Raw genomic sequence first — 27,001 nt, 5'->3', positions numbered from 1 at the left:
TCCGGGTTTCAAAAGAAAAGCCGACATGTGGACCAAAAGACTAGAACGTGTCACATCTGTCTGTCTGTCAGATATATTCATATATATGTCTGTCTGTCTGTCTGTCTGTCCTCCAGGCGTCCTGCTACCTGAAGCAGGGGAAGTTCAAGCAGGCGGAGACTCTGTACAAGGAGATCCTGACTCGCGCTCACGAGAGGGAGTTTGGCTCTGTAGACGGTAAGGCACGCACGCACGCACGCACACACACACACACACACACACACACTCACACACACACACACACTCCCTCTCTCTCTTCAGACCAACCATCAGCCATTGTGAAGGTTAATGTTTCCAGTCAGCTGTCCTGATGTGAGAGCAGCTCCTGAACAACACTGACCTTTCTGTTGAACGCTCCTCTGCTGGAGCCAGACCAGACTAGACGAGCTCTGAGAGCATCCCTGTTGCCCGCCTGGCTGTCTCTGGCTGTCTGTCTGTCTGCCTGTCTGAATGTCAGCCCATATCAAGTCAATATCTTTCCGTGGTCTGTTGGTGTCTGTCTGTCTAAATGGACTGACTTATATAGACTGACTTAAGCGCTCCTCATTCCAAAGCGCTTTACAACGGCCTCTCATTCATTCAGTCTATTTATCTGTCTGATGGTCTGTCTGTCTGTCTGTCTCTCTGTCTGATGGTCTCCTGTGTCTCTGTCTCTGCAGATGAAAACAAACCCATCTGGATGCACGCAGAGGAGAGAGAGGAGCTGAGCAAGGTAAGTGTGTGTGTGTGTGTGTGTGTCTGTCTGTGTCCGACTGTCCGTCTGCGTGTGTCTGTCTCTGTGTGTCTCTCTCTGTCTGTCTCTGTCTGTCTGTCTGTGTCCGACTGTCCGTGTGAGTGTGTCTGTCTCTGTGTGTCTGTCTCTGTGTGTCTCTGTCTGTCTGTGTCCGACTGTTCGTGTGCGCGTGTCTGTCTCTGTGTGTCTGTCTCTGTGTGTCTGTCTCTGTGTGTCTGTCTCTGTGTGTCTTTCTCTGTGTGTCTGTCTCTGTGTGACTGTCTCTGTCTGTCTGTCCGACTGTCTGTGTGTGTGTGTGTGTCTGTCTGTCTGTCTGCCTGTCCATATGTGTGTTTAGAGGGTCTAGTTTCAAGGGGATCAGCCCTGGAGGATTATGTCACTTCTGAAGCTGTGTCTGTACTTTCACTTCTGAAGCTGTGTCTGTACTTTCACTTCTGAAGCTGTGTCTGTACTTTCACTTCTGAAGCTGTGTCTGTACTTTCACTTCTGAAGCTGTGTCTGTACTTTCACTTCTGAAGCTGTGTCTGTACTTTCACTTCTGAAGCTGTGTGTACTTTCACTTCTGAAGCTGTGTCTGTACTTTCACTTCTGAAGCTGTGTCTGTACTTTCACTTCTGAAGCTGTGTCTGTACTTTCACTTCTGAAGCTGTGTCTGTACTTTCACTTCTGAAGCTGTGTCTGTACTTTCACTTCTGAAGCTGTGTCTGTACTTTCACTTCTGAAGCTGTGTCTGTACTTTCACTTCTGAAGCTGTGTCTGTACTTTCACTTCTGAAGGGGGAACGTGTTCATGGTATTAACGGTTTAAGGGTTAAGTCAGAATCATGACCAATGCTAATCTCTAACCCCACCCCTTTAAATCACGTTGTTTATTCTGGGATGGATTAAAGATGCCTGACAGGGTAATTTGCTCTAATACGGAACTCATTTGCTGTCATTTGATCAGACTTAACTGGAATATGTTGGTCATTACTTAACACTAGAACAGCCGTGCCTTTTTTACCTACTAAAAGAGCCGCCTCGCCTCTTTACAATGCTCAAGCTGCTACTTACACACGACGACCACTAGTTGGCCGCTTGTAAATTAGCCTGCTTCCTACACAGAAAAATGGCAAAATATCTTTATATTAGCTTATCCTGATGTGATTTTGAAAATGTAAGGATACTGTGTGGTAGAACGCACATATCTAGGAAAAGTCATGAAAAGAGGGTCCTGAAATTTGATCGAGTGCAAAGATATAAGTGTTGTTGTGTCAGCTGATGGATGTGGTTGTTTATCTCCTCCAGCTGATGGTTGTGGTTGTGTTTATCTCCTCCAGGGTAAACAGAAGGATGGGTCGTCGTTTGGGGAGTACGGAGGCTGGTACAAGGCCTGTAAAGTAGACAGGTGAGAGACAATTCACAGGTGGCCTTACTAACCCTAGCCCTGACCCCTGACCCTAGTCGTGACCCCTGACCCTAATCCTGACCCTAGCCCTAACCCTGCCCCTGACCCTAACCCCTGACCCCTGACCTTAGCCCTGACCTTAGCCCTGACCTTAGCCCTGACCTTAGCCCTGACCTTAGCCTGTAGACAGGTTTATTTGTTTTTTATTTGTTTGTTTATTTATTTCGCACACATTTAGAAGGTACACAGTTGACAGAGAACACAATAAATAAACAGTGCAGGAGGAGGCAAGAAAACCCAAAAGGCTTATGTGGCGCCTCCACCTAATGAAGGTTGGGTGGCCTTTCTCCAGGGCGGTAAATCTCTACTTGATTATGCATGTCTGCTATGCCACCCTGCTATACCAGTCCTGACAGTGTGTTCCCTCTGCCCTCAGCCCCACAGTGACGACCACCCTGAAGAACCTTGGTGCCCTCTACAGGCGGCAGGGGAAGTTCGAGGCAGCAGAGACTCTGGAGGAGGCGGCCATGAGGTCCAGGAAACAGGTGAGGCGGCTGGGGGGGTCCATCATCACTACTGGGGCTCATCCCTACTGAGACTGGCTGTCATCCTTTACTCTTGGTTGGTTATGAGACTGTGGCTGTCACTGGTTCAGCTGTTTAACTGGTCATGGAAACACTGACAGGTGCTGCCTTTCTGCTGCTGTCAACACTTGATAACCTCGGTCTGTCTGTTCTGTTTTTTTCTATTTGTGTGTGTCTCTCTCTCTCTCTATGTATGTGTGTCTCTGTCTCTCTGCGTGTGCGTGTGTGTCTGTGTCTCTCCGTGTGTGTGTCTCTCTCTCTCCGTGTATGTGTGTGTGTGTGTGTGTGTGTGTGTGTGTGTGTGTGTGTGTGTGTGTGTGTGTCTCTCTCTCTCTCTCTCTGTGTGTGTGCGTCTCTCTTTGTCTCTCTCTCTCTGTGTGTGTGTGTCTCTCTCTCTATGTGTGTGTGTGTGTGTGTAGGGTCTGGACACGGTGCATAAGCAGCGTGTAGCAGAGGTGCTGAGCTCTGAGCCCCCGGAGGAGAGGCAGCGCAGCAGAGAGAGTCTGGTCTCTGACACGGTGGTCAAGTACGAGAGCGGGGGGGACGGAGGGGAGGAAGTGAGTATGAGCGTGGAGTGGAACGGGGTGAGTACAGTACACAGCCCACGACACAGGGACCCCCCCCCCCCACTCCCACCCCACCCAGGGACACATACACCCAGCCCCTCCTAGAGAGAAGCCACGGCAGGAGGAATATCGCTACACATTATGTGACACATTCTAATGCTTTGGTCCGCATGTCGGCAACCAATCAAAATGTTTGGACGGACTTGTATTTTGAAACTACGTTTCAACGTTGTTGAGAATCACAACATAAACTCGTTAGTCAAGCCAAAATACTGCAACGCAATGGATTGGATGAGTAATCCCCACTGCTACCTAGTTAACTATAACACTACTTGACATTGTTAGCAGGCTCACAAAACAAGCTGTGTTAGTTGACTAGCGATGTGTCGTTCATTTTCAACAACGCAGAAATGTATTCCCATGTGATCTAGTCCAGGACTAGGCTGAAGCCTGGGCTGTGAAACCCGCCCACAGTCTTCTGTAGTTAACTGTTATCTACACATTAGACATTAATTATTTTATTAATCAGCTCTTGACAAGATGACAAATCTTTTCTAGCTGTTCAAACATGGAATGTGATATTCAGCAGTGGCTTCTGTCAAGGAGGGTGTTCATCAAAGTAGAAATCTTTTATAAAGTCCTGATAAACAATCCCAGATGTTTTGAACTGATAGATTGATAATGCTGATTGACTGTCAGACTACTGTGTTGTAATTACCACCTACACTAATGCTTCTAGTCCACACGGATGCTTCTAGATGTAATTTAACATCCAGTGAACACTTCTGCTGGTTAAAAAAAGCTAATTATTCACTATAAAGACATCCACTTCCCCCAGACCATGGCTCTAGTTGCTACGACTGGACCGTGGAGACAGTGTGTGCTGTCCTTTTCACTCTGACTCTGACAAACAGTGTTGTGTACACAGCTAACATCCTTTTCATGCGCTAGATTTACTGTCCTCTGCTGTTCCTCTGCCCTCTCTCTCTCTATTGAGTTACTGCAGTAAAGTCCTCCTGCTCCTCACAGCGCCTCTGTTTCACAAACCACACAACAAACACCCTCTCTGCTCTAGTCTGCTATTCAGAACTGTCACGCCGCTCACCCCTAGCAACAGTAGCCATAGTGACCGAGACAACCAATCAGCATCTCCCTCCTCTCCTGTCCCCCCCCCCCCCGCCCTCAGGCCCCTGGCTCAGGGACACAGTGTGTCAGACACTCCCAGTCTACCACCCCAACCCAGTACCTCCTACACCCAGTCTACCTCCTACTGTGTGTTTACCTGTGTGAGGTCGTGATGACATCATGATGACATCATCACCCTGATCCTCTCTCTGACTGCTGTGGGCTCTGTACTGTACATCTTCTGTGTCTCACTGGCACCTTCATGTCTGTGTGTGTTGACTGTACTGTGTGTGTGTGTGTGTGTGTGTGTGTGTGTGTGTGTGTGTGTGTTGACTGTACTGTACTGTGTGTGTGTTGACTACTGTACTGTACTGTGTGCGTGTGTGTGTGTTGACTGTACTGTACTGTACTGTGTGTGTGTGTGTGTGTGTGTGTGTTGACTGACTGTACTGTGTGTGTGTGTGTGTGTGTGTGTGTGTGTGTGTGTGTGTGTGTGTGTGTGTATGTGTGTGCGTACGTGGAGAGACTGGTGCTAACTGTGATTCGCTGCTTCTACTGCTGCTGTCTTCTCTGCTGTGTTCAGTGGCCGTGTGCTAGCAGCCAGAGTAGCAGGGCAGTGTTCAGAGAGGTCAAAGGTCAAACCACCCTGGGCCTGTCCCTGTGCTCTGGCTGGTCACGTGACCGCTGTCCCTCTGTGCTTGTTGTGGTGTGGTGTACTAACCTGATGTCTCCTTCCTCCTCTTGTTGTTGTTGTTGATAACATGCTGTGTTTGCTGTAGCTACTCTAACAGCTTATGCTAACAGCCTTCCCCAGACAGACACAGTTTCTCTCCAGGGTTAGACTACATCCTTTTCTCTCTCTCTCCGCTCACCCCTCTCTCTCCCTCTCTCCCTCTCATCCCCAGTTCTGTTGTTCTGTTTCCACCCTCACAGATCGTGTCATCCACTTAAGTGCTCTTTTCTTCCATCTGTTTTTGTGTTTTGTGTTTTGTGTTTTTTCCGGAGCCTTCTGTTATGTTTGTGCCTACGGGGTGAGCCTTAGGCCATCTCAGATGCATTGTGGGAAATGGCCCGTGGCTTTGTACAGGGAGAGAGTTTATTATAAGAAACCAAACTAGGGCAGTTTGAACAGACAGACGGTACACAGCAGCGGAGGCCAAGCGGGTTTATTCTCAGAGTTATGGTCACGTTGCTGTTCCATGAATTAGTGTAATTGTTTTCGCATATGAACAGAGCGTTTCTGTTGCATCCATCACGTATGTTCCTTTGCTTTTCATGCGACACATCTACCAAACTGACCAGAATGACCAGTCTTACTGGCCAGATCAAACTGTAATAGTGCAAAAAAATGCATTTATTTATCCATTTAAAGAGGCGTTTATAATCTGGGGGTCATTGTCAGACTACTTCCGACCGTCGCTGTAATGAGACAGACTGCATTACTGAGGGGTTTGAAGGCCGACTAATAGGCTGAAGGAAGCGCTGTTAAAGCTGCTTTTTAATTCCCTCATCTTCATCCATCAGTGGTTGACGGGTCATCAACGATTACTCTGTCACATTTCCGTTTATTTCTTAGCTTCCATTTCCATCTGCCCCCCACCGCTCCTTGGCTGTAGCTACTGTTGATAGCTTGTACAGTCAGAGAAACACCTGGAGAAACAACTGTCTCTGTCAGGGGAAATGGTCTGATTGCTTTGGTGTCCTCTTCTCTCTGCCTCCCTACGGTCTGCGTACATTGTTCTTCATCTCTCTCTCTCTCTCTCCATACCCTGTTCTCCCTCTTGTTTCCCTTTCAATCTGCCTCTCTCTCTCTCTCTCTCTCTCTCTGCCTTTCTCTCTCTCTCTGCCTCTCTCTCTCTATCTCTCTCTCTCTCCGTCTCTGTGTGACTGGCAGGCCTAACCCCTGACGCCTTGTTGTGGTTCTCTAACTTGTGTTCTGCATGATGGATGCCTTCGCCTCTTCACCTCCTCCTCCTCTTCAGCAGCTTTGCAGCGGTGTCCTCTCCTCTCCTCCTCAGCTCTGGTCCCTCTCTCTCCTCCTCCTCCTCTGGGCTCTCTGGTGTCCTTCAGCCGAGCCGGGCTGGACCAGAACCCCCTGCTGTCCTCTCATCTACTCTGTCACTGGGACCCGGGGGGGAGGGGGGCTGGGGGCTTGGGGGGGCTATGTGTCTGAGAACTAAACCAAGCCACCTCTGCTGCCACACTACTTTCCTAACTGTACTTCCCACTGTCCTTAAACACTGTACTTTACTCTGTTCCTTACTCTGTACCACGTCCCTCTCTCTCTCTCTTTAGAGGGGGGGTCTTCTACCTAGCTCTGTGTGGGGTGGGGGGGGGGGATCTTCTCTGTAGGGTGGGGGCTGCTTAGGGCATTTACTAGTAGTGACTCCCTACTGGACAGCTTCTGCTCGTAGTGATCTGACAGCCTGTTAGCATGACCGTACGCTAGCTCAGAGCACCGCTACCGTTACCATGACTACCCAGGGCTCCTATAGAGGTTACCATGACTACCCCGGGCTCCTATAGAGGTTACCATGACTACCCTAGGCTCTTATAGAGGGTAGTATACTGTTACCATGACTACTGGGCTCCTATAGAGGGTAGTATACTGTTACCATGACTACTAGGCTACTATAGAGGTTACCATGACTACCCCAGGCTCCTATAGTGGGTAGTATGCTGTTACCATGACTACCAGGCTCCTATAGAGGTTACCATGACTACCAGGCTCCTATAGAGGTTACCATGACTACCTAGTATACTGTAGTAGTGTGTGATCCTGTGCTCTGTTATGGTCCTCTACTATGATGTCATACTTACGACGTCTTGTGATGTCATGATTAAGAGGACCACGTCCAATTACAATGCAGCTTGTGTGTCCTCCTCTTTATAGATGGGGGGGGGGGGGGGGGGGGGAAAGCATGCACCTGGCTCTGTGGTCTATTGAGACTGGACTCTGTTCTCTTCTTGGCTCCTACTAATCTGTCTGTCTGTCTGCCTGTCTGTCTGTCTGTCTGTCTGTGCATCTTCTGTCTTTCTTAACTTCTAATAAAACTTAACTCTTTGCTCACCTACATTTCTGCCTGGCGCCTCTTTGTTTGTTCCTTTTCTGTGTGTGTGTGTGTGTGTGAGTATTGTGAGAGTGTGTGTGTGCATGCGTGCGTGTGCGTCTGGAGATAATGACATGTGTCTGTGTGTGTAACTCTGTGTATTCACCTGTGGTGGAGGGTGTAAGTAAGTAAAGTAAATAAAGCTTTATTTATATATAGCACCTTGCATACAAGAAACAACAAGATAAAAACATATACAAGCATAACTTGAATACAAATAAAATACAATAAAAGAAGAGAAACAAATGTAAAAAATAAATAGATAAAACGGGTGGGTGGGGGGGGGGGGCAGTAGGAATACCTGCAGGGCTCCGAGAGAGAGACTGAGATCTGATCAAAGATTGCAATTTCAGTTAACAGTGCTGCATCTGTTCATACATTATAAAAACAAAGTGAAAAAATAAATAAATAAATGTGGCCTTTAAGGCATGCTGTTATGATGCTGCTATGATGCTGTTTAAAACCTGGTTAAAGTTAAAGATTCTAACAGGTCAGTGTTCTGAGCGTGATCACTGTAAGTGTTGAGAACAGGTTATATAACAGGTTAGGTTAGACCAGGGTGACTGTGCATTTCTGAATAGCATCCTGACAGGGCTGACGTCTCCTGTCTAATCAGATACACCTGCACAAACAAACCACACACACACACACACACACACACACACACGTCTACGGGAAGAATTTGCTGAATTCGATTTGTAATTATGTGGGTGTTGTGTGTGCTTGGATCTGATTGCATTTGAGTGTGTGTGAGTGTGAGTGTGTGTGTGTGTGTGTGTGTGTGTGTGTGTGTGTGTGTGTGTAACCCCCTCCTCCCTGTCGTCCCTCCCCAGGACGGGTCAGGGTCTCTGAGGGGGAGCGGCAGCTTCAGTAAGCTCCAGGCCTTCATCCTAACCCCTCTCCTCCCCCTCTCCCCCTCCTCCCTCTCCTCCCCCTCCTCCCCTCCTCCCCCCTCCTCACCCCTCCCCTCCTCCCCCTCCTCCCCCCCTCCACCCCCTCCTCCCCACCTCCCCACCTCCCCCTCCTCCCTCCTCTCTCCCCCACTCCTCCCCCATCCCACACACCCCCTCACCCCCTCCTCCCCTCTCCCCCTCCTCCCCCACTCCCTCACCACCCCCCTCCTCCCCTCCACCCCCTCCACCCCTCCACCCTCCACCCTCACCTAACCCCCCTTCCTCCCACCCCCACCCCCTCATCCTCACCCTCTCCCCTCCTCCCCTCCTCCCCCTCCTCCCACTCCCACCCCCTCCTCCCCCTCCTCCCACCTCCCTCCCCCTCCTCCCCCTCCTCCCTCTCCACCCTCTCCCTCACCTCCCCTCTCCCTCTCCTAACCCCCCTCCTCCCCCACCTCCCACTCCACCCCCCTCCTCCCCCTCCTCCCTCTCCAACCCCCCTCCTCCCCCTCTCCCTCCACCCCTCCTCCCTCTCCTCTCTCTCCTCCCTCTCCTCCCTCCTCTCCCCTCCTCCCTCTCCTACACCCCCTCCTCCCCCTCATCCCTCTCCTCCCTCTCCTCCCCTCCTCCCCCTCCTCCCTCTCCTAACCCCCCTCCTCCCCCTCTTCCTCTCCTCCCTCTCCTCCCCCATCCTCCCTCTCCTCCCCCTCCTCCCCCTCCTCCCCCTCCTCCCTCTCCTCCCCTCCTCCCCCTCCTCCCCCTCCTCCCTCTCCTCCCTCTCTTCCCTCTCCTCCCTCTCCTCCCCCTCCTCCCTCTCCTCCCTCTCCTCCCTCTCCTCCCCCTCTTCCCCCTCCTCCCTCTCCTCCCCCTCCTCCCCCCTCCTCCCTCTCCTCCCTCTCCTCCCTCTCTTCCCTCTCCTCCCTCTCCTCCCCCTCCTCCCCTCCTCCCCCTCCTCCCTCTCCTCCCTCTCCTCCCCCCCTCTTCCCTCTCCTCCCCCTCCTCCCCCTCCTCTCCCTCCTCCCTCTCCCCCTCCTCCCTCTCCTTCCTCTCCTCTCCCTCCTCCCCCCTCCTCCCTCTCCTCCCCTCTTCCCTCTCTTCCCTCTCCTCCCCCTCCTCCCCCCTCCTCTCCCTCCTCCCTCTCCTCCCCCTCTTCCCTCTCTTCCCTCTCCTCCCCCTCCTCCCCCTCCTCTCCCTCCTCCCTCTCCTCCCCCTCTTCCCTCTCTTCCCCCTCCTCCCCCTCCTCCCCCCTCCTCCCTCTCCTCCCTCTCTTCCCTCTCCTCCCCCTCCTCCCCTCCTCCCTCTCCTCCCTCTCCTCCCTCTCCTCCCTCTCCTCCCTCTCCTCCCTCTCTTCCTCTCCTCCCTCTCCTCCCCCTCCTCCCCCTCCTCCCTCTCCTCCCCCTCCTCCCTCTCCTCCCTCTCCTCCCTCTCTTCCCTCCCCAGGACGGGTCTGGGTCTTTGAGGAGGAGCGGCAGCTTCTCTAAGCTCCGGGCCTCCATCCGCCGTAGCAGTGAGAAGCTGGTCCGCAAGCTGAAGGGCGGAGGGGGGGGGGCCGCACGCGACCAGGAGCCCAAGAACCCCGGGTAACTATCCCCCCACCCCCCACCACCTCTGACCCCCCCTCAGCAGGAGACCCCCCCGGGGTGGGGTGGGGGGTGGGGAGCCTAACCCTCCTTCCACTGGAGTGGTGGTGGTGTGTCATCTTAATGTGACTACTAGAGGTCAGCCCCAGGGCATTGTGGGAGGTCAGCCCAGCCCCAGGGTATTGTGGGAGGTCAGGTCAGCCCAGCCCCAGGGCATTGTGGGAGGTCAGCCCAGCCCCAGGGCTTTGTGGGTTGTTGGAGGTCAGCCCAGGAGAGAGAGACACCACTCTGCTGGCCTGGGGGGGGGGGGTGAACTCTGGGGTAACCATGGAGACCTGTTTTTGCACAACTAATGAACTAGAGGAGGGGGGGGTTGGCACACTGGCACTAATACAGGTCAAGGAAGCCGTCGCACACTTACAACGGCACTGAAGCTCTGAATGCCACGCTCACGGGCACACACTGATGGGCACACACTGGCACTGGCACACACTCATGGGCGGATACAAGGGGGAGCGCGGGGGGGCAGCTGCCACCGCTGAAAAAGGCCTTGCCCCCCTTGTTTCCCCCCTAGTTGCCCTTGTAGGCAATTAATATTTTTAAAATGTGGTGTTGAAAGTTCATTATATTTCTCCATAGCTGGCACTGCATGAACCCAGAACACCTCTGTGCCTCTGGAGCTGAGAGAAGGTTAGCCCGTAGCTATTAGCTAACACTTCTTCTTTTTTCTTTTTTTAAGTTATTTTTTCTGAGTAGGGCAGTCCCACTCATATTTTTCATTTTATTGGACAGATACAGTGAAGACAGACAGGAAAGTAAGGAGAAGAACAGAGAGAGGGCATATCAGCAGGGCATGAGACGGACCTATCGAACCTATGCTGACATGGGCATATGTGTGCACTGTAGACTGCGGTGCTGGACCACTGGACCACCCCAGATCACAGCTAACACTTCTATACAAAGAGTAGAAGATTCTGTTACTTCCATTGATGGGGAAAATGTTATGGGAATAATTTTTCCTCCACAAAAAACTCTGCCTTGTAATGTTTATAAATAGGATCAATGAGTTTTGGGGTTTACTATGCCAGCGTCTGTGTTTATGCTCTAATATGGTCTAGACGTGAGCGTATCCCACGTGCCCTAGCTGCTGCATGGGAGAAATGTTTTTTAAAAGGTCACGTTCACTGTTTACACAGACTTGCTCTCAATCACATGGGATCATCAATCTTGCCTTTTTGACAGGAGTAGATAGAGAGGATAAGGGAACATGGGGTTGCCAAATACTACTAATTGTCTGCTTTGAAATGCCTTTTCAGCCTAATAAACCCTTTTTAATTTTGTTTTTACTTTATGTATTTTCTTGCCTTTTTTATTCCTTTTATTTTATTTTTTTACACTATTTCAAGTGCACATTTTATATTATTTTTTATTTTATATTATTATATAGTTTTTTTATTTTTTATTATTTCATTGTGAAATTGTCTGTGTCATAAGTTATGTTTGTCTGCATGGCCATCGTGTTTTATTTTAGAGTTTTTTCTAATCCATCTATCTATTACTGTGTTGTGCTTTTATTTATGAATAAACTCTTCCTTGTGAACGGGTACTGCATGCCTCATCTGTTTACTCACACGGTCTGTGTTTCTGACACGACTTCCTGTCTCTGTGCTCCTCTTCCTGTTTGTGTCAGGTGGTTTGAGGTTCTCGTCTACCCTTTACGATCAGGGATAACCCCGTTATGATCAGTTATGATCAGTTATGATCAGTGAAGAACTGTCTCCATGGCTCTCTCAGTGGGGACAGATGACAGTTGAATTTTACTGATCAGTACAACATGACCGTTACCAACATTAACATTACCTTGTTTTTACGTTTATCGGACCCCAGGAAGACTAGCTAATGGCATGGCATTAGCTAATGGGGATCCTAATGAACAAACAAACAAACAAACAAACCTTGAAGCAGAGGAAACTAACACAGATTTGGCTACTATACTAACTGTTTGTTTTTAGACAACTGCACTGATTATTCGTTCTCACTCTCAACAGCTTTTACACTCTATCTTCTCTCTTCTATATCTCATCCATAAGAGGAGGGGGTCAAATAGAAGCATTAGTGACAGTAGAATCCCTGATGGGAGAGAGCAGAGAGGCCCAGTCAGACAGGAGCTCTCAGTTTGATAAAACATTTGAACAGACCAGGTAAAAGTGGCTATGTGTGTACAGCTATATGTGTGTGTGGTGGCTATATGTGTGTGGTGGCTATACAGTATGTGTGTGTTTGGTGTCGGGTGACAACTAACCTGTGTCTGTTTGTGTCCATTAATGTCTTTAACCCAACATACCATTTCCATGGGTCACACATGTCCCTCTCCTCACCCCTGACCCTTTGACCTCTCACCCCCCCCCCCCCCCCCCACTGACATCCTGTTGCATGTCACTGTTCTGGGTGCAGCATGACGCGGGCCAGCTCTCTGGGGGTTCTAAACGTGACGGACCGGGCGGCCGTGGACCACTACCAAGTAAGGAAGCCCAACTGGTTCAATCTTCCTCTCTTTCCTCCTGTCCTCTTACCTTCAGTCTTTCACCACCACCTTTTCTCAACCTCTTCTCCCTTACACTGCCCTCACCTTTGGAAGTTCTCTCCCTCGACCTCTCCCTTTATTTATTTCTCATTCTACTCTCTGCTACTTCCTTCCATTTATGGACTCCAACTCAACTCAACTCAACCCCCCCCCCCTCCCCCCCCGAATCGATCCACTTGGTCAAGCCAGCCCCAAACATCATCGGTCCACGGGAAAAGTCATCTCAGAACCTGCCCACTACTTGTAGTAACATCACCACGGTTCACAGACTAACGTGTTTTTTACCCCCATCGTGTTCACTGCTAACCCACCCAGTAACCTCGGTAAACCACAGGTAATAATAATAATAATAATAATAATAACTGGTTGTTCAACATAGATAGGAACTAACGCTTTCCACTGCTGTTGCTCACTGGTTAACCATCATGCGTGTGTGAAGAGTGTAGGAAGGGACCGCAGAGAGCTAGATACAATGTGCAGCTTTTTATTTCATTTTACAAACATCATTGGCAGCAGACATACAGTTTAGGGGCAGGAGATGATGGGCACCTGCCCAAAAGTAGCCTATTGGCGTTTTTCTAATTATAGGTTTTGGGCTGTTTTTTTGGTGGATTTAGCTGTTTTTAGACTGGGGTTAGGCTGGAAATATTCAATCCCATCTGGCAACCCTGTGTCTGTTGTCAGGTAGGTTAACAGGTGTCCTACAGGAGATCAACAGCGACCATTAGACATCTGAGCGTCCCGTTGGACCGTGGTTCAGGGCGGGATGGTGGTTCTGGCCTTGTGTGTTCCTCCAGAGTTACATTACTGATCTGTGTCTGCACGACCCGTCTGTCACCGAGGGCCGGACTGGGGTGTCACCCCCACCGATCTATCAATCAACTTGATGCGTGGTCTCATCTCATTTGAATTTTAAAGCACATTTCCCGAGACTCAAAGTCAGCAGTCAGCCATGAACCCCTTCATATCTGCTCATTTATTTATTTATTCCATATCCCTGCAGAACCCCAGTATTGTCTCCATAATGGAATGTAAAGATTTTGTCTTTGTCATATTTCACGGACCCCCATAAGCATGGAATTTACTGATTTCCTTCACTCTCTCTTCAGATAATTAATTCATCCTATTCTGAACCCCTGATCTCCTCTCTGCCGCCTTCTCTAGGAGCGAAATAATCGTCTGAGAAAGAGTCGTGACCTGAGCGCCAGTCACACCGACCTGGCGCGCTGAAGGCCTGGGAGGGTCCGGGGTGAGGAGGAGGAGCGGGGACGGAGGAGACGGGATCATCGGGATCCTGACGTCAAGATCCTTCCTCGGAAGACGTCCTCATCCTAGGAAGACGTCGTCGGCCTTGAAAGACAGCCTCCGTTGCAGCGTCGACCTTCTCCCTCCCCCGTGCTACCGCCGATCGTCATCGCAACATCTCCCACATACCTTCAACCACACCACCCGTCCTCCTAACCCGTACACAACCCACCTGATCACTGCACAAATGGCCCAGGTTTAATACTGAACAACTGATCACTGCGCACTAAACTAAACGTTTTCACATTTAACTGTTGGTTAAACTTTAAGGTTTAGTGTTCTCGTGAAAGCACTTTGAGTTCCAACGGTCATTGGTTTTCTTTAGAGGAGGGTTGTTGTCATGTCTTCTCTCTTCTCTCTCTTTTTTATACCAACATATATATTATAACATATATATTTGTGCTACGTGGTATATTACGATGAAGGACACTTTTGTTCAGTTTGTGTGTTCGTGTGTCAGTGTGGGCGTGCATTGTGGTTTTGACTGCCTATGTGAGAGAGTGGTGTGTGTTTGTGTGCGCGCCCGTGTGTGTGTGTGCGCCCTCTCACTCATTGTACGTCCATCATTATTATCCTGTGTGTTTTCATTGAAGAGCTAGCTGTGGTTATATAATGTATATGTTTACATTTGCGTTATTGTTATTTTTATCGTGTTATAAGTTATTATTTAATGTGTTCTGCTGCTCCAGGGGGCGCTATAGTTACATGATGTTACTACAAGTGAACGGTCTGATCCAGATGTGTTCCAGAAGTTATTTGGCAGGAGTGTTGTGTTGGCACATGAAGTATATCACTTTCTCAGGATTGTTGCAGAGAATAGCTAGTGGGGCTGATTTGGAAGACACTGACTCCACTAAACTTTTTTTTTTTTTTTAAACACAAACCGGTTACAATCAAATTACTTCTTCAGTAGCCTAATAGCAGAACAACATTGTCACGGTGGAAAATTGCCTACTGCTACTGTCTACTGAATGATGAATTGAGAGATAACTTTACACTTATATGAATTATGAAGTGAGGGAAATTGGATACCACTTGTTTTGAATACGTGTGTTACAACATTACAACTATCTATACAAGTTGTATAGGTCTATAACTACGTTTTTTGTGATACAACACAAAAGTAAAGAAGATTTGTGATAATTTGAAGTACCTTCGTTATGTTGATTTAATATACAATAGCTATCGGTGTGCTATTACCAGCTTAGGATCATGATTATGTGGTGTTCCACAGATTTACACATCAGTAGTCAGCATCAGGTGTGTGCCTTAATTGGGGCAGATTACATGTGATTAATGCACCTCCACCCCCCACCCCACCTCCACCCGGTCTCTCTTCTCTGTCAGATGTGTGTTAAACCCCTTTCACACATATGAGCCTTCCCAGTATATTCCATGGAATTTACCTGGTAAGGGGAATGTGTGAATGCGATTTACAGGGAAATTGGCTCAGGCATTTTCCCTGGTCAGGACCTTGTGTGTTAGTGATAAGCCTGATGCTACTGAGTCTGATATGGGCTTGGAGGAGATGGTTGGATGAGGCTGTGCTGAGGCTGTGTGGACTGTTCTGGTGTCAGACTGAGGAGAATGACAGTTACGTTTGAAATGAGGAGGCATTCTGCAGGACCAGCGACCCCACTAGTGCCTCACTTGGATGTTTTCTAGTGCAAAGAACTGAATATTTTAACGAAAACAATGTTCAGCTGTCACTAACAGGATGTTAAGCTGTAACTAACAGGAACTAAGAAACAAGGAGTGAGGGATTTTAAAGGAAGTGTCCATTATGTTACAGTTTATATTTGCTTGCTAAATAATATATATATATATGGTATATATATACTGTATATGGTATATATATATATATGGTGGCTAATGCTAACGGTTTTCTATGCAGAATGAATTTGGCAACAGTGAACAGGAACACAACGTTTGCCAAGGGGGTTGCACTGCAAGTATGGTATGGCCAATAGGTTTTGCTTTTGTTTGATATTGCATGAAACATTCGGTTGAAAATGTCTAACTAAAACAAAGGCCTATATCTTACCAGAATTCTCTCTTCAAATATGTATTTTATCAAGCGTCATTTGACTTTCGCTGCTTTTTAGATTACATTATTACAACGTCAATTGCGCTTGTCAGGACAAAATATATCTGCAAAAATATACATATCCTATATGTTTTATGAGTATAAAGCTCACAACTGGCTGTTGATCAGTCTGTCAGTCATCAACCTATTTTATGTGTTTTCCCCAACTCTAACCAGAGTCACCTGAGAGGTACCACAGTCAGACATTGAATGATGTTATTTACACATCGCCATTATACTACTGGTCACAGGTGTGGAATTGTAAAAACTGGCCACGAATAAATAAAAAAGATTGATAATTGAAGATTTACAGGGAGAAAATGTTTCATATTATCATACCCACCAGGTGGTTATGACCACCTTAACTACCTGGACAGTAATCCTTTACTCTCTCAACAACGTATCGGTCTTTTCATTTACTGTCAGACCAATGTTGCTTTCTTTTTAAAGACAAATGTTTATTGTGTTTTAGTTGTGATGGCTATGATGAAGTGAATATGCTTACATGAGTGAGTTAGTAATTCTATAAGCAGTGATACTATGAGTTACTGTTGAGATGGTGCGCTGCTTCATATGGAGAAAGGTTTAGGTTAGGGTCGGCCCTGAAGCAATGACACGCCACCCTGCCCTTTGACCCCGCAAGGACTGCCTGGATACGACACGGCCATGTTGTTGGTGTTGCTGTGGTAACCGCACCGGCCTCTAGAGCTAGAGCTACTGTCTGTCCATCCCCTTATCTCTGAAAGTGCACTTTTGTCCTCCCTCTATGTAGGGATGGGGGTGTGGGGGGCTTTGTGTGTATGTTTCGGGATGTCCTGGGCTAGACTGGCAATAGGATCAGACTCAACTAGTAACTGCCCCCCAACCTCTCCCAGTAGCCCCCCCCCCCCTCCCAGTAGGCTGTCTGCTGTGCTGGCTCTTCTTGCTTGTACTGTGGTGATTATGTTTTTGTCCTGCTAAAATATATGTGTATGGTGTAAAAAATTGTATGAATAAAAACGATAAAATGTTGGTCCCTCTGTCCTTATTTGGTCTGGTGGTGACTTGGCATTTAAGCAGAACTCTCATGCATGAGATATTTGGGATATGAGGATTTAGGCCAAACCGTACCAAAAACACATTCTCTTAGCGCCCCCTACTGGATTACATATCTACTCTCTACAAGCCGCCTGAATTATATTACAATTCACTGAAATGTATATAATAATATAATATCATATAATTCTCTGAATCCATTATGCCGTTGCAACACTTGACACATTGATGTTTTCATAAATGGAGGGAAGCTTATCAAAATGTATTAGGGGAGTCGTCAACATGTTTTTGTGTGTAGCGTCCAAACATTTCAATGTGAAAGCCTGTAGACAGCCCCTGCCTACCTAAAGGAAATGGTAACCCCCCAAACCCCTGCCCGCTCACTCCGCTCCTCCACCTCGGCTGGCCGACTGGCCCCACCTCCTCTACACAGCAGTCGGGCTGCCCGATCACGTCTCTTCACAACTCTGGCTCCCCGCTGGTGGAATGAGCTCCCCACGGCTGTCAGAACGGCAGAGTCACTACCCATCTTCCGTCGTAGACTGAAGACCCATCTCTTCAGGTTACATCTTAACTGCTCCTCCTGAGAAATCTTCTGACCCTCACCACTACGTCTCCTAAAGACACCCGCTTTCCCCTCTACTGTGTCCCTAAGAACTTCTACTGCCCCCCTTGTACTGTTTCTCAGTTTCTCCAGTAAAAAAAAAAAAAAAAAAGTTTCAGTAGAAGGCGATAGGGAGAAGGTTTTTCCTTCTATCAGTGGCCCCGGGCCCGAGCTAGATTACTCTTCCTGCAACGAATGGTGGATTGCTGATTCACATGCTTAGTATTCAAATGTATTGATTGTAAGTCGCTTTGGAATAAGGCGTCTGCTAAATGCCAAAAATGTAAATGTAAATGTAGACACAAAAAAAATCCTGGGGCCATCAACGTCGCTAAAGGAAAATCCAGGTTTATTCTGACATGTCTCGCGAGATTTAACAACAAAAATACAGTCATATTTAGCCGAATCTCGCGAGAGTTATAAAAAAACAAGCCTATTTAAGATTTTACTTTAACGACGTTGATGGAATACCCTCCTGCTGAAGTTTCGTGAAAGTAAATAACTGTTGCGTGCGTCGCTTTCAACAGCGAATGGGAGGCGTCAGAAAACCAAACAACGTCACTTTGCGTCTGTCCCAGTTCATCACGTGACGTTTAATTGTACTCAGCGCGATTCTATTGACCAAGGGCTCTGTCAATTAACTTTCAGCGCAATTCTATTGACCGAGGGCACTATCAATCTACTCTCAGCGCGATTCTATTGGCCAAGGCCTCTGTCGATCTACTCGACAGGCGTGTTTTGGGAGTTTATGGCCGTAGAGAGGAAGAGACAAGGAGGATTGTTGTTGGTGGAAAAAAACATGTCTTCGGTGCCTGATGGCAAGAAACTAGTCCGCAGCCCGAGCGGGCTGAGGATGGTCCCGGAGAACGGCGCCTTCAACAGCCCCTTCTCCCTGGACGAGCCGCTGTGGGTCCCGGACAGAGAGGTGAGTGTTTGTCGGTGATGGAAACCTCCAGCCACTCGGACCACCAACGACCACCAGGACTGGTTGGGCTGTATCTGCTGCTGCTAGCTACTGACCTCAGTCCATTATAAGCGGCTTATATACTAAAGTAATATCTGATCGAGCAAGAATATCGTCCTCCACTGTTACAGCAAAGCTTCTCGGTGCCTAGTAGCTCCACAGCATGTCACCCTGGCTGCGTTCGTAAATACGCTCTGGAAATCTGATCAGCACTCATGGAATGCCTCTTGTCCAATCAAATCACTTGGTTCCTTTATGACGTTAAACCCAGTGTGCGCTCCGGCGCTCTGAGCGAATTGACGAACGCAGCCCCTGTCACCCCACTGGCCCGAGGAGCTAGCTGTCAGTGCTAGCTAAACAGCTAACTTCTATCTGTCTCTCTGTCTACACACGGAAGCTTTCTGCCACATGGGAGCAGCCTGCTGTGTCTGGGTGGTGTTAGGGGTTGTGTGCACAAGTCAGGTGGAGAGAGGAGGGAAAAACTGAGATACAAAGAACTGGAAACAAAGGAATTTCAATGAGATAATTGTGTGTGTGTCTGTGTGTGTGTCTGTCTCTGTCTCTGTGTGTGTGTGTGTGTGTGTGTGTGTGTGTGTGTGTGTGTGTGTGTGTGTGTGTGTGTGTGTGTGTGTGTGATAGAGAGAGAGATTGACTGTGTGTGTGATAGATTGACAGAGAGAGAGAGAGAGATAGACGGAGTCTGTGTGTGTGTGTGTGTGTGTGTGTGTGTGTGTGTGTGTGTGTGTGTGTGTGTGTGATAGATTGACAGAGAGAGCGATAGACGGAGTCTGTGTGTCTGTGTGTGAGAGAGAGAGAGAGAGAGAGAGAGAGAGAGAGAGAGACAGACAGACAGACAGACAGACAGACAGACAGACAGACAGACAGACAGACAGTGTGTGTGTGTGTGTGTGTGTGTGTGTGTGTGTGATAGATTGACAGAGAGAGAGACAGAGTCTGTGTGTGTGTGTGTGTGTGCACTTCTGCACCCATGTGGGGTTGAAAGGTTAAACCCTGGCCTGAAGGTGTTTGTTGTGAACAGTAGAATTCTTCTCTTCTGGTTGTATCCAGCCTATCAGTAGCTTCAGTCTTATGGGTGTGCTGTTTCAGTCTTATGGGTGTGTTGTTGTTGTGTACAGAACTGAAGTCTTTCTGTAACTCAACTCATGTGATTCAGCGCTTCTTTTTCCTGTCCAACCACTTCTTTTATAACCTCCAGTTATGCGTTGTGCAATGTCCTCTTCCCCTGCAGTGCCCCAGATGTATGCAGTGTGACGGGAAATTCGATTTCATCACAAGAAAGGTTTGACCTCGCCTTACTTACTTATCACACAGACAACGTTGGCCCATCAGTAACATGTCATGTAGCGTGAGGGATGCCTGAGTTAACACTAGAACAGCCATGGGTGGGGTCATTTGACCCATGTGAGTAAAAAAACATTTATATCTTTGCATTCGATCAAATGTCAGGACCCTCCTTTCATGACTTGCACTAGATGTGTGCGTTCTACCACCCAGTATCCTTACATTTTCAAAAACATCGGGATAAGCTAGTATAAAGCTATTTTGCAGTTTTTCTGTGTAGGAGGCAGGCTAATTTACAAGATGGCCAACTAGTGGTCGTTATGTGTAAGTAGCAGCTTTCCATTGTAAAGACTACAAAGGCTCTTATAGTAGCTAAAAAAGGCACGGCTGTTCTAGCGTTAAATTGACAGTTGGAAGTGGAACCGAAACATGTATCATAACATTCCTTGGCAAAGTTCTGACATCTGAGATGATTGAGGGCCGGTTCTCTCTCTCTCATCCCTCCTGCCTCCTCCCCTCCCTCTGTCCTCCTGTCCTGCAGCACCACTGCCGGCGCTGTGGGAGGTGTTTCTGTGATAAGTGCTGCAGTAAGAAGGTGGCGCTGCCCAGGATGTGCTTCGTGGACCCGGTCAGGCAGTGTGGGGAGTGCAGCTCGCTGTCCCAGAAGGAGGCCGACTTCTACGACAAACAGCTGAAGGTGCTGATGGCAGGTGAGTCTGATGGCAGGTGAGTCTGATGGCAGGTCAGGGTCAGGGGTCAGAGTCAGGTCCAGGTCCAGGGTCAGGGTTAGGGACAGGGTCTGGGTCACTGGTCAGGGTTAGGGTCAGGTGTCAGGGTCAGGGGTCAGGATCAGGGTTAGGGTTATGGTCAGCGTCAGGGTCAGGGGTTAGGGGTCAGGGGTTAGGGTCAGGCCTGAGGTGCAGATACGCTGCTCACCCCCCCTCCCCTCCCCTCTCTCTCTCTGCTCCAGCCAGGCTAGATGAGTCTGTTGGGTCAGTCTGGTCTGGTTAGAACATGGAGTTCTCTCCATTCTGCATCACTCACCCTTAATGGAACATCCATTATCATCATGGAGAGCTGCTGCAGGGCAAGGGGTGGCTGCAGTCAGGGTTGCCAGATGGGATTGATTTCCAGCCCAAACACAGTTTTAAAAACCGCCAGTGAGGTGGTCAGTGGTGGTGGTGGGGGGGGGGGAAGGGCTGCAGTGAAAGGCTTGCAGCATGTTGGACTAATGGTGTCATGGTTAGACTAGTAATGGTTAGTTGTTATGGGACTAGTCATGGTTAGTTGGTATGGTATGGTAACAGCACTTCTCTGTAACAGGTGGGTCGTTTCTGGTCACGTTGGGCTCGTCAGAGAAGTCAGAGACCATGATGACTCGACTCTCCAACAACCACAGGTACCTGGAGGGTTAAACACTCTCTCTCTCTCTCTCTCTCTCTCTCTCTCTCTCTCTCTCTCTCTCTCTCTCTTCTCTCTCACTTTCTCTCTCTCTCTCTGTCTCTCTCTGTCTCTCCCTCTCTCTGTCTCTCCCTCTCTCTGTCTCTCTCTCTGTCTCTCTCTCTGTCTCTGTCTCTCTCTCTTTCTCTCCCTCTCTCTTTCTCTTTCTCTCACTTACTCTCTCACATTATCTCTCTTTCTCTCTAACTTCCTCTCTTGCAAACACAGAGGGGAGGTAATCTAGGACAGACACTCCCCAGGTCACCGTCTTACTGTTGACAGGAAGTTACTTTAGCAACGGCCATTCATCCATCTAATACTTTTACTGCTTTGCTGTGGGCCTCACCCTTCCTCTCCCCCCTCTCTCTCCCCCTCTCCCCTCTCCCCTCTCCCCTCTCCCTCTCTTCCTCTCTTTCTCTCTCTCTCCCCCCCCCCTCTCTCCTCAGGTATCTGTTCTTAGACGGGGAGAGTCATTTTGAGGTGGAGCTGTCTCGGATCTCCAGTATGCAGGTGCTGACAGAGGGCTCCACACCAGAAGGTAAGGCTCTGGACAGTATGTCCCTGTTTATAGACCTGGTCTGTCTCTCTCTCTCTCTCTCTCTCTCTCTCTCTCTCTCTCTCTCTCTCTCTCTCTCTCTCTCTCTCTCTCTCTCTCTCTCTCTCTCTCTCTCTCGCTCTCTCTCTCTCTCTCTCTCAGTACAAATGGCAAAAGGACAGTCTGTGAGTGTGCATGAGCATGATTGCAGGCTGCTGAGAGCTGTTAAAGTGTCCTGTGGGTGGATGAAATAACAAGCTTCCTACTGAAGTATGATCACATGTCCTCTATACTGGGAATTCAGATGACGTTGTCTCTTGATTGTTAAACCCCTAACTGATCTAACAGCATGGTTAGTAAGTAACTAGTAAGTACGTTCTGCTGTTACTAGGGTAGTAATGCAACTGTTTCCTCTGTTTATTTTATTTTATATTAACACTCTTTCCCCTCTTTCACTCTTGCCTCTGGGTGGTCTTAGAGAATGACATTCACACTTACACCAGCCTGCTGGACAGCCAGTATATCTCTGAAGGTTAGAGCTGGTTATCTGCCTGGTCTCTCACTCCTCCTCCTCCTGACTTCCTGCCTTCAGCCCATCTGCCTTCCTGTGTCGCTGCTTGTAACGGGGATCCCCCTTTCACTACCTACCCATTAGATATCAGTGTTAGATCAGACTGTCAGCTCCATATGCATGCTTCCATGGTAACTGTGAGATTATTGACCTGCTCTGTGCCTACGACCAGTTTGTAGCCTCAGAAGAGGAGATATTTTCATTCTGCTTCATGTTGTGTTTGTGCAGGCCTGTCCGTTGGTGTGTGCTCATGTTGTCATTCACTAGTTGCTGTAGCTTCATTGCCATGTGTAGTACGTTGGCTAACACTGAAGAGAAGCCTGCATGTTATGACTGTGCCGTGCTCTCTCCTGTTCTGTGTACTGGGAACATTTCACCCTCATGTGTCTTGTGTCAAAGAAAGTAGAACGTATTGGGCAGTGTTAAAAGAAGGTGAATCTTCAAAGTGAACCATCCAGGGGTGTAACACTATTGGGGTCCTCTCTGGATGGTGTGCTCTTACCCTACGTGTGTGTGTGTGTGTGTGTGTGTGTGTGTGTGTGTGTCTGTGTGTCTCTGTCTCTGTCTGTCTCTGTGTGCGTCTCTCTGTTTGTCTCTGTTTGTCTCTGTGCGTGTCTGTGTCTGTGTCTGTGTCTGTGTGTGTGTGTGTGTGTGTGTGTGTGTGTGTGTGTGTGTGTGTGTGTATGTGTCTCTCTGTGTGTGTGTGTGTAGGGGGGAACTCCCGGGCCAGTGGGATGCTGCTCCACTACCGGCCCCCCGGCTCTCAGGACGCCCAGCAGCTCCGCCTGGAGGCAGCAGACGACAGGAAGACCTCCTCCTGCTGGCTGGCCGCCATGCACAAGGTACCACATACTACACTAGAACAGCCATGGGTGGGGTCATTAACACTAGAACAGCCATGGGTTGGGTCATTAATACTAGAACAGCCATGGGTGGGGTCAAGTGCTATATAAATAAAAAGTTATTATTATTTTTATTATTAACACTAGAACAGCCGTGCACAAGGTAAGCATTAACACTAGAACAGCCATGCACAAGGTACAGTATGTTAATAGCCACAAGGTATCATATTAACTCTAGAACAGCCATGCACAAGGTACAGCATGTTAATAACCACAAGGTACATGAATTTAGGAATTGGAATTTAGAATTTAGAATTAGAACATTTAGCAGACCATTACAGATTACAGTAGCTGAGGGCTAAGTGCCTTACTCAATGGCTCACTAGTGGTGGTGTTTCAGGGATTTGAACTCACAACCTTCCGATTTCCAGTCCAACTCACTACCCACTAGACCACCACTACCCCTAGGTACCTCATATTAATAAGCACAAGGTACATCATATTGGACGTCCAAGCCTGAGGTATCTTTAGGGTAGCTTTAGGTTAGCTTTAGCTCTGCTTTAGGTTAGCTTTAGATTAGCTTTAGGTAGCTTTAGGTTAGCTTTAGGTTAGCTTTAGGTTAGCTTTAGGTTAGCTTTAGGTAGCTTTAGGTTAGCTTTAGGTTAGCTTTAGGTTAGCTTTAGGTAGCTTTAGGTTAGCTTTAGGTAGCTTTAGGTTAGCTTTAGGTAGCTTTAGGTAGCTTCAGATGCTCCATAACATGGGTGAGGTTGAACATGTGTAAACTGTTGTTGATGTACCGGAACATTCTCAGAGTCAGTCCTCCATCTCTGTCCCCTGATAGGCTGCCAAACTGCTGTATGAAGCTCGGGACCAGTGACCCAGACCAGTGGACCAGTGGACTAGTGGACCAGTAGACTAGTGGACTAGTAACAGGACTAGTGACTGGACCAGTGGACTAGTGGACCAGTGGACTAGTGACAGGACCAGTGGACTAGTGGACTAGTGACAGGATTAGTGACAGGACTAGTGGACTAGTGACAGGACCAGTGGACTAGTGACAGGACTAGTGGACTAGTGGACCAGTGGACTAGTGAATGGACTAGTGGACCAGTGGACTAGTGACAGAACCAGTGGACTAGTGGACCAGTGGACTAGTGGACCAGTGGACTAGTGACAGGACCAGTGGACTAGTGACAGGACTAGTGGACCAGTGGACTAGTGACAGAACCAGTGGACCAGTGGACTAGTGGACCAGTGACAGAACCAGTGGACTAGTGGACTAGTGACAGGACTAGTGGACCAGTGGACTAGTGACTGGCCCAGTGGACTAGTGACAGAACCAGTGGACTAGTGGACTAGTGACAGGACTAGTGGACCAGTGGACTAGTGACTGGACCAGTGGACTAGTGACTGGACCAGTGGACTAGTGACAGAACCAGTGGACTAGTGGACTAGTGACAGGACTAGTGGACCAGTGGACTAGTGACTGGACCAGTGGACTAGTGACAGGACCAGTGGACTAGTGGACCAGTGACGGAACCAGTGGACTAGTGACTGGACCAGTGGACCAGTGGACTAGTGACTGGACCAGTGGACTAGTGACAGAACCAGTGGACTAGTGACAGGACTAGTGACAGGACTAGTGGACTAGTGAACCAGTGGACTAGTGACAGGACTAGTGGACTAGTGACAGGACTAGTGACAGAACTAGTGGACCAGTGGACTAGTGACAGAACCAGTGGACTAGTGACAGGACCAGTGGACTAGTGGACCAGTGGACCAGTGACCCGGCTAAGACAGCCATGTAGAGGAAAACAACGTGAAGACAGACCCAAGTGTTCCACCCCTCAGCCTCACACCTTCTCTGTGAAACTTTCTGCTACAAGAGTTTGCAGACTAGCCCTTTAGGCCATCGTGTCTAAGGGCTTTACAGATTATTCACTGGTTCAAAGTGAAATATACGTACACACACAGTTTAATACATGCTTTAAATGTAGTCCCATGTATTGGAATTTTTGTATGAACTATTTTGTTAAATATTCCTATTTTAACACAAGACGCTGTGTACTTACGTACTTTTTACTGCTCAAGTATTTTCTATTATCATTTTTGTAGCACTTGTATTTACATTGGTTTTTCCTACACTGTAAAATGATGTAATCCTTTTGTTATCATGTTTAGAGGTTTTTCTTTGGTTTTTAATTAATTAATTGCTGAGCCACAACCCCTACCACCCCCTCCCACCCCCTACCACCCCCTCCCACCCCCTACCTACCCCTACTAGTATGAAGTATGATGCACCACTTGAATCCTCTTTTCTGTTGGTTTTTTTACCTAACTCATAATGCTTCAGTTTACATGCCAAATAAATACATTGGACCTGATTCTATTAATGACCAAATCTGTAATGTTATGTATTGTAATAATGTCTTTGCATTATCAGAAAGAATAGTGACTTGTGGGGCATTTTTTCCCGCCAATATGTAGAAGGTGACAATTTAATTGTCAAGGATCTTCAAGATTGGTTTGGTATAAGAGGCATGTTGACATGATGGTGTTTGCTGGATGTGTTTGTGAGGCATTTTGTGTAAAAATGGCATGAGTGTGTGGGTGGGTATTCACTTAGAGGACCGTTGGTAAGTCTTGCTTAAGTCACAAGATGATGTCTGAGATGCACTATGATGTTGAATTCATGCAACTGTGTGTTTACTATTACCCCATGATCCTGTGTGTTTACCATTACCCCATGATCCTGTGTGTTTACCATTACCCCATGATCCTAAACTATATTGTATGGCCCTGATGCTGGACTTTGACACCAATGCTGCCTGATGCAGCGCTATGTTCAGGTTCTAGACTCACTTCCTCTCTCTAATGTTCATCCAGTGTTCATGTTATGGTTTGAAATTGGGAGTTTTCGAGCGCTGGATAAGCATTGTTAATTTCACAGAGCAATTATTTGTAACGCTGCACTTTATGGTCTCCTTTTTACAGTTGTCGTCCCACAGTGATGAAGTCACGGTTTCTATTTGTACGTGCTGAAGATGTCACTTTCTGTTCAAAGTCAAATAAATGAACTTGCTGAATAAAAGCAAGTGTTTGGTACTCATGTGCACTCCTGAATTTATTTTAGTTGTCATGAATCATTTAATTTCATTTAAATTTCAAACCTTCATTAATTCTCGAAAGGACAATTGAGGTCACCCTCATTTTCAAGTTATTCAACAGTTAACAATAAACATTGATAAATCAATAATCAGTTTACACTGTAAATATAAGGCATAATAAAATATAAAGTGCAGTTTAATAACTGTGGTGTGGTGGGTTTGAAACAACCCTGTTGACACCATGATGGTTTTGGTAATCAGCTATTTCGGACATATGTCACATATATATATATATATATATATATAAAATTCTATACACACACATACACCTTGACACACACACACACACACACACACACACACACACACACACACACACACACACACACACACACTGTGACCTGTAAGCAGGGCCGGTCCTAGGCATTTAGGTGCCCTAGGCGAGAGTATGATTTGATGCCACCACCAGCACATTAAGCCACCAGTACTGCCTCATCACCACCCACACATTCAACATTAAAAATATGGACAACAATGGTTTCAAGACAAAAATAGGTAGGCTGAGACATATTTTCAGAGACATGAAATTCATAGAGACAAAATTATTTAA

General features: G+C 47.8%; 2 protein-coding genes across 3 annotated transcripts in view; both read left to right on the top strand.

The window, feature by feature from the left end:
* Positions 1-13,838, top strand: part of klc1a (kinesin light chain 1a) — a 57,533-nt gene extending 43,695 nt beyond the window's left edge. Inside the window, exons 10-17 of the mRNA XM_080531597.1 lie at positions 117-216; positions 699-751; positions 2,091-2,158; positions 2,595-2,703; positions 3,162-3,326; positions 9,877-10,016; positions 12,471-12,537; positions 13,765-13,838. Coding sequence (XP_080387723.1) covers positions 117-216; positions 699-751; positions 2,091-2,158; positions 2,595-2,703; positions 3,162-3,326; positions 9,877-10,016; positions 12,471-12,537; positions 13,765-13,830 — 768 coding nt within the window. The 3' untranslated portion in view covers positions 13,831-13,838. The remainder of the gene's footprint in view (positions 1-116; positions 217-698; positions 752-2,090; positions 2,159-2,594; positions 2,704-3,161; positions 3,327-9,876; positions 10,017-12,470; positions 12,538-13,764) is intronic.
* Positions 13,839-18,401: 4,563 nt separating this feature from the next.
* Positions 18,402-26,341, top strand: zfyve21 (zinc finger, FYVE domain containing 21). Of its 2 annotated transcripts, XM_080550336.1 has the most exons (8): positions 18,402-18,555; positions 19,844-19,894; positions 20,438-20,606; positions 21,220-21,295; positions 21,783-21,874; positions 22,350-22,403; positions 23,154-23,284; positions 24,126-26,341. In XM_080550336.1, exons 1-8 carry the CDS (start codon positions 18,430-18,432, stop codon positions 24,159-24,161), a joined length of 735 nt encoding a protein of 244 aa, XP_080406462.1. In that variant the 5' UTR covers positions 18,402-18,429; the 3' UTR covers positions 24,162-26,341. The 2 variants fall into 2 exon arrangements, with proteins under 2 accessions (XP_080406462.1, XP_080406463.1); XM_080550337.1 differs by lacking the exon at positions 22,350-22,403.
* The last annotated feature ends 660 nt before the right edge of the window (positions 26,342-27,001 follow it).

The sequence above is a fragment of the Nansenia antarctica genome (assembly GCF_963989245.1).
Source record: "Nansenia antarctica genome assembly, chromosome: 1".
Classification (NCBI taxonomy): Eukaryota; Metazoa; Chordata; class Actinopteri; order Argentiniformes; family Microstomatidae; genus Nansenia; species Nansenia antarctica.
This window is presented reverse-complemented; position numbering and strand designations above follow the sequence as displayed.